Raw genomic sequence first — 6,384 nt, forward strand, 5'->3', positions numbered from 1 at the left:
CATTGCAGTCGAAAGCCTCCGGACTCGCAACGATGTGTTCTACCTGCAACCCGAGCGGTCCTGCATCGCCGAGTCACCTCTCTGGTATTCTGTGATCCCCATGGACCGCAGCATGTTGGAGAGCATGCTCAATCGCATTCTGGCTGTGCGTGAGATTTATGAGGAGCTGGGTCGTCCCGGGGAGGAAGACCTGGACTAAACCCACGTGCTGCCCGGATCCATCTTTCACACCAATGTCTGTCCCATGGCCACGTCCCACAGGGCGATTGGCCCAGGAACCAATGCTACTCATTCTGAAGGGCCCTGACTGCCCTTTTCTACTTATCCATTCCCTGCCTTCCCTAGGATTCCCTGGCTTTTGTCTTCTCCCAAACCACTTGACAACCGCAGGGCCCCAGTTCTCTGTACTGAGGGACTGGTCTCCCAGTGATGGGCAAAAACCAGCTAGGCCATTTTCTTTATGTTTCAGAGTAAACCCCTTCTCCTGGGGCCAGACTCTGGGTGGAGTGTTAATGGCTCTGGTGATCCTGTTGGCTTTGGGTTTCCTGACCCATCCCACATAGGTAAAGGCCCTTGTTCCTAGGTTTGGCCAAGGGAAGAACCCAGCTGCCTTCTCTGCCCTGTGCCCACTCCCTTCTCTACTCTTCCCCGGTACCAAGCTAAAGGGTCTTGTATGAAAGATACGAGAGAAACCACGAAAGTAACGAGGGGACCATTTACCTAAAACACAGAGCTTAGGCACTCTTCCCCTCCCATGAGACAACTGGTGGTTGGAACCTCCTTGCCACCTTGTTCCCCCTCTCCACCCCTGCAAGCATCAACCCTTGGTGCTGCGATTAAAAAAAATCTTCCAAATGCTTTCTTTCCCTCGAAGGCAGAGAATGACTCTTAAGTATGGGGAGCAGACTCCTGTCCCCTTGGTTTATGTGTTTGTCTCTCTCTGCCATCTTAGGTTGGCATGAGCCATGGTGTCAACATGCTTAGCCCCCTTCTGTAACTGCTTCCCTTTAGTTCAGTGGACAGAGTTCCCAAGGCAAAAACTACCTTGTGACTTGGGTTGGGGCTGGGTTCCCCACTCTTGTTCTTCCCCCATCGTGAGAGCCAGGCCAAGCCTGAGTGGGCCCTGGGTCATGCAGGATGGGATCTGTAGTCAGGATAGGTGAGGAGCTGTGGGCATGGGTCCTGCCCCCACTGCCTCCATCTCCTCTCTTCCCCATCTTGCCTCTGTAGTTCCAGAAAACTCTTAGCATCTGGCAAAGGGGGTACCCAGTTCTTTCCCTGTTGGCTTTGCTGTTCGCCTGCCTCCTTTTTGTGTTTTTATAACTGTCACCAGTTTAGCCACTGTTTAAATTGTATATATTGTTCTGAGGCGCCTGGCCTGTCCCTTCAGTGAGCCATGCCCGCCCTTGTGTTGTAGTGAGAAGCTGTTGTCACGACTAACCTTCTGTCTCTGGAATTGTTTGTTTCAAATAAAGAGTTAAAATTGTCTTTTGCCTTCACTGGGGGAGGGAGAGCAGTGTATGGAGAGGTGAGGGATATAGAGGAGCAATGCTGGACCACTTCAGATCTCTCAAGGTATAAAGAAGTGAGGTGTCCCACCACAGGTTGAGAATCATTTTTACCCAGCTCACTGAATGGACCCACTAGGAGTATGGGCCTTGTTATAACAAGTTTCCAAACACTTAAGGGAAAAATTTATTCAGCAGCTGTCTATTAAGGACCTACTATGTTTAAGGACCTAGATTCCATGTTTCGGAGAAGACAGAGATTAACTAGACCGGGATCCTATCCCCAGCAGGCTCCCGGGCTAGAGGGGAGACAGAACGGTGCACAGTTAGTTGCAAGACCGGCAGAATGAAATAAATACCTAGTGCTATGGGAGAGCAGAGGAATAAGGAACTCATCTCAAGTTTACAGGGGGGTTGTGTGCAAGTTCACGAAGGGAGGTGGCATTTGACCCGGGCCTCCAAGAGTAGGTAGGAGGGGTTGGGGGACCAGCACAATCAAAGGCTGCGATTTTCTAACCCGGGAGGGACAGGATCAGATCTGTTGCTTTAGGGAGGAGATCCCTAGGACAATATGAAGGATCGGAGGTGGGGCAGATCTGAAGGCCAGGACAGCAGTGAAAGGAGTGTGGCTAAGAGATTCTGTGAGCCTCGATGGGGATAGAGAAGCAAAAGAGAGGATGAATTCAAAATGAGTTTCAGACATTGTGAAGGTCAAGTCTGCAGGCTATGGAGGAGTGGGAGGAATTGAGCATGAAACCAAGGTTTCTAGCCTTGATTGGGAAAGTTAGATACTTTTTTTTTTTAACAAGAAAACAAATCCACACTTTATTTACTTTTCAATAAGTTTAAATCCTTGAAGGGTACGGCGTCACATGGATCCTGTGTCCGATGGCCTTAGCACGAAGGTTCCTTCGGAATTTGGCACGAACCATGCCACTGATTCCATGAGTGCAAGTTATCTTCCCCAGATTACTCTGGTTTTGTTAGGTTTTCCACCAGGAGTTACTGTGTTGTTCTTTGCTTTGTACACCTAAGCACATCTCTTGCCTAGATAGAATTAGTTTCATCTCGAGCATAAACACCTTCAATTTTAAGAAGAGCTGTAGGCTCCCTCTGGTTCTGGAGACACCGCTTATAGCCAGCAAAAGTGGCCTTGGGCCACAACCTTTGAGACATATTTGTCGTTTTAGAAGTCCTGTTCCCAGCAGGCCTCCACAGGCTCCAAGATGCCTGAAACAGCGAACATGAGACACCTTTGGGAAACAGAGGCAGGGTTTTGTTGTTTTGTTTTTTGGGTTTGTTTGTTTTTTCAGGGGAGTAGGGGTAGGAGGAAGTTGGTAACAAGTTGAGGTTTTGATCACGTTGGGTTTGAGACTCCATTGAAACATCCATGTGGTGGGCTGTGCAACATGACATAACAGAAAGGACACCCAAATTTGAGTTTTTAATTATAGCTCTGCCACTAAAACTTGGGCAAGCTACCTTTCTGTGTCTCCCCTAAAAAATACATTCATATTCTGCCCTGACTTTCTCACAGAACTGTTGCAAGGGTCAGATGAGAAAATGGATATGAAAGCAATATTGATGCTAGATATTACCATATAAACTAGGCAGTTGGAAATGTGGGTCTGAGGCTTAAAAGAGAGATGAGTTGTCTGTTTTATTGAGATGTAATTGGCATATAGCATTGTATAAGTTTGAGGTGTACAGTGTGTTGATTTGATGCACTTATATATTGCAAAATGATTACCACCATAGTGTTAGCCAACACCTCCATCCTGTCATATAATTACTGTTTCTTTTTTGCGGTAAGAACTTTTAAGATCTCTCATAGCAACTTTCAAGTATATGATACAGTGTTGTTAACTATAGTCACCATGCTGTACCTTAGATCCCCAGAACTTATTCATATTAGAACTGGAAGTGTATACCCTTTGACCAACATCTCCCCATTTCCCCCACCCCCTGGCCCCTGCAAACCACCGTTTTACTCTCTGTTTCTATGAGTTCGGCTTTTTTGGATTCCACATATAAGTGATATCACACAGTATTTGTCTTCCTCTATCTCGACTTGTTTCACTCAGCATAATGCATGAGGTGTCAATTTAGAAGTCATCTACAAAGGGCTCCTAGCTGAAGCTCTGGGAGTGGACAGGATCATTCAGAGGAAAATAAGGAGAGAAAAGGACAAAAAAAATGGTACCTTGGAGAATATCTCCGGTTAACCAGCGAAAGGAACTGAGAGGGAGAGACCAGAGAAGTAGGAAGAGCCCCAGATCTGCCAGGTGCCAAGGGTAAAACCACCTGATGAAAAGCTATCCTCATACCCCAGGCCAGGATGAAGTCTGTTAATTTGCTTTCACCTTCTTCCATCCTCAGCAGGGCCCAAAGCCATCTGGCTCTCCTACCTCCTTCCCCTACTGGAACGGAGAAGGGTTTGATGTCATTTGTGCAGCTAGATTTCCGCTCTATGCCCACCCTTGTGCTAATCACTAGGGATACGAAGATGAGTAAGAACTTGGAGTCTGTTCTTGAGGACTCCGCAGTCTGATAGGACCAAGGCTGGGACTAAGGTGAGGCAATTAAGGTACTTAGGGTGCAAAGTTTAAGGAGGCACTCACTGCTGGGGGCAGGCAAGTATAGGGTTGGCATTTGAGCAACCCCGAGAGCGAATGCCTCCTTAAATCTTGCACCCCAGGTGCCTTGATTGCCTCACCCCAGTGTGACCCTGGGGAAGACTCACATGTCAATAAAATGGTCAAGGTAGAAGGTAATTGTTATTCATTCCGTCCCAGGGAATCAAGAAAGACCACAGAGGTGCTATGGGAGCTGGGTTCTCATGAAGAGTGGATAGTTTATCAGGCAGCATAGAGGTACAGTGTGCACAAAGGCATGGAGGTAAAAAAGATCTCGGAGTGTCTTCAGGGAAGGGTGGTTGGGCTGCAGAGGACGTGGAGAGGGCACAGTAAAAGGGGTGAGGAATGGTGGGAGCTGTTGCTGGGGAAGAAGGGATCGGGTTGTGAGAGGCATCCAATGCCACACCCTGCTAGGGTGACCAACCATCTCAGTTTGCCCAGGTCCTTCCCAGTTTTAGCCATGAAAGCCCAGCAACCCGAGAACCCCCCCCACCCCCGGTCCTGGCAAACTGCAACAGTCATACCTTATCCTCAAAACAGTGGAAAGCCATTAAAGGATTTTCACAGAGAACTGGCAGGGTAGGCTTCATGTTTTAGGGTGACTCTAGCATGTCTGGGTGGGTGGAGGAGAACTGGGTGCTGAAGAAACCTGGGAGGCCAGTTACAGGGAGCCAGTGGCACAGAAATGGGTACGTGCTTTGCCTATGGCCTCTGGCAGACATGAGTTCCAGATCCCCGGCTCAGCCCTTTCTTTCCTAGCTGTTTGGTCTGACCAAGTTACTACGTGGCCTGTTTCCTCATCTGTAAATTGGGGCAATAATGGTGCTTACCTCCATGAATAGTGAGGATTAAGGGAGATACGGTTTAGCATAGTGCCCAGCACACAGCAAGCACTTAATAAACATTAGCTTTTTAAAAATTAATTAATTAATTGATTGATTGATTTTGGCTGCATTGGGTCTTCTTTGCTGCCCGTGGGCTTTCTCTAGTTGCGGCGAGAAGGGGCTACTCTTCATTGTGGAGAGTGGGCTTCTCATTGTGGTAGCTTCTCTTGTTGCGGAGCACAGGCTCTAGGCGCGTGGGCTTCAGTAGTTGTGGCACACGGGCTCAGTATTTGTGGCTCATGGGCTGTAGAGCGCAGGCTCAGTAGTTGTGGTGCACGGGCTTAGTTGCTCTGTGGCATGTGGGCTCTTCCCGGACCAGGGCTCAAACCCGTGTCCCCTGCATTGGCAGGTGGATTCTTAACCACTGGGCCACTAGGGAAGCCCCCTAAACATTAGTTTTTATTGTCCACATTATCAGTTAGGAGATAATTTCAAGGCCTGAAGGAAGGCAGCAGCACGATGGGACTGCTGAGGAGGAAAGGGACTTGAGAAAGATTTGGGAAGCTGACTTACCAGACTTTCTTCGTTGGTGAACTGATTATATTTTAGCATGAATGATTTTTTGTTGGCATTAGTCCCCCAAAGTATCTGCTTTTCGAGACTTTTATCTCTAATTGTGGAATGAAAGGCTTTGTCACCTTGAAGGGAAGGCGGAGGGGAAAGAGAAAGGGGCAAGGGAACTGCTGGAAAACCAAGCATGTGTTTGAGATCCCTAAGGTTAAGGGAAAGAAATGGTGGAATTTTCAAAAGCTTATCTTGATTTAGGGGGTTGAAAGGTAGGGGTTCTGAATAACTCTCTCGCCCCATCTTGCCTGCACTCCACACATTGCCTTGCTTCCCAGGGATGGACAGTTTCTGCATCCTGCTCCAGGCAGAGATCTCAGAAGATGCCCTCTCCCTCCAGACTGCCCTTCCCTGTCTGAGCACAGGACAGTCCCTTCCTCAGCTTTCACCGTTTCTCTCTCTTAAACTTAGGGCCCCCACAAAGCACATCTTGTTTTCCAGCAGTTTAATATTTTCATATCGTACTGAGCTTCCCACACCTCACCCTTCCATCATGAAACCCTTCCTGAGGCAGCGTAGAGTGGTTACTTTGGTGTAGAGGAGATAGCACAGATTTTGGATTAGGATAGGCCTAAGTGTTCATTCTAGCGCTGCAGTTTTCAGCTGGACATATTACTTAACCTCTCTGACCCTCCATTTCCTCACCTACAAGCACGGGTATAGTAATAGCTATGTTGCCATTACTGAGATGATGTATGTAAGTGCTTAATTTGGCACCAAATCTGTTCCATACTGGGTGCTCCATAAGGAGCCTTCTTTCCTTTCATCCGCCTAAGTTGTTTGTAAGTCTGG

General features: G+C 47.9%; 1 protein-coding gene and 1 pseudogene across 2 annotated transcripts in view; one reads left to right on the plus strand and one right to left on the minus strand.

Moving 5' to 3' along the window:
* ZMYM3 (zinc finger MYM-type containing 3) overlaps window positions 1-199 on the plus strand; it is a 13,875-nt gene extending 13,676 nt beyond the window's left edge. For both annotated transcript variants that reach the window (XM_007470098.1, XM_007470097.1), the window contains exon 24: window positions 16-199. In XM_007470098.1, the coding sequence (XP_007470160.1) occupies window positions 16-199 (184 nt within the window). The remainder of the gene's footprint in view (window positions 1-15) is intronic.
* Window positions 200-2,353: 2,154 nt separating this feature from the next.
* On the minus strand, window positions 2,354-2,684 carry LOC103085121 (60S ribosomal protein L35a pseudogene; annotated as a pseudogene).
* Between the last annotated feature and the right edge of the window lie 3,700 nt (window positions 2,685-6,384).

Source organism: Lipotes vexillifer, unplaced genomic scaffold, assembly GCF_000442215.2.
Source record: "Lipotes vexillifer unplaced genomic scaffold, Lipotes_vexillifer_v1.1 scaffold926, whole genome shotgun sequence".
Lineage (NCBI taxonomy): Eukaryota > Metazoa > Chordata > Mammalia > Artiodactyla > Lipotidae > Lipotes > Lipotes vexillifer.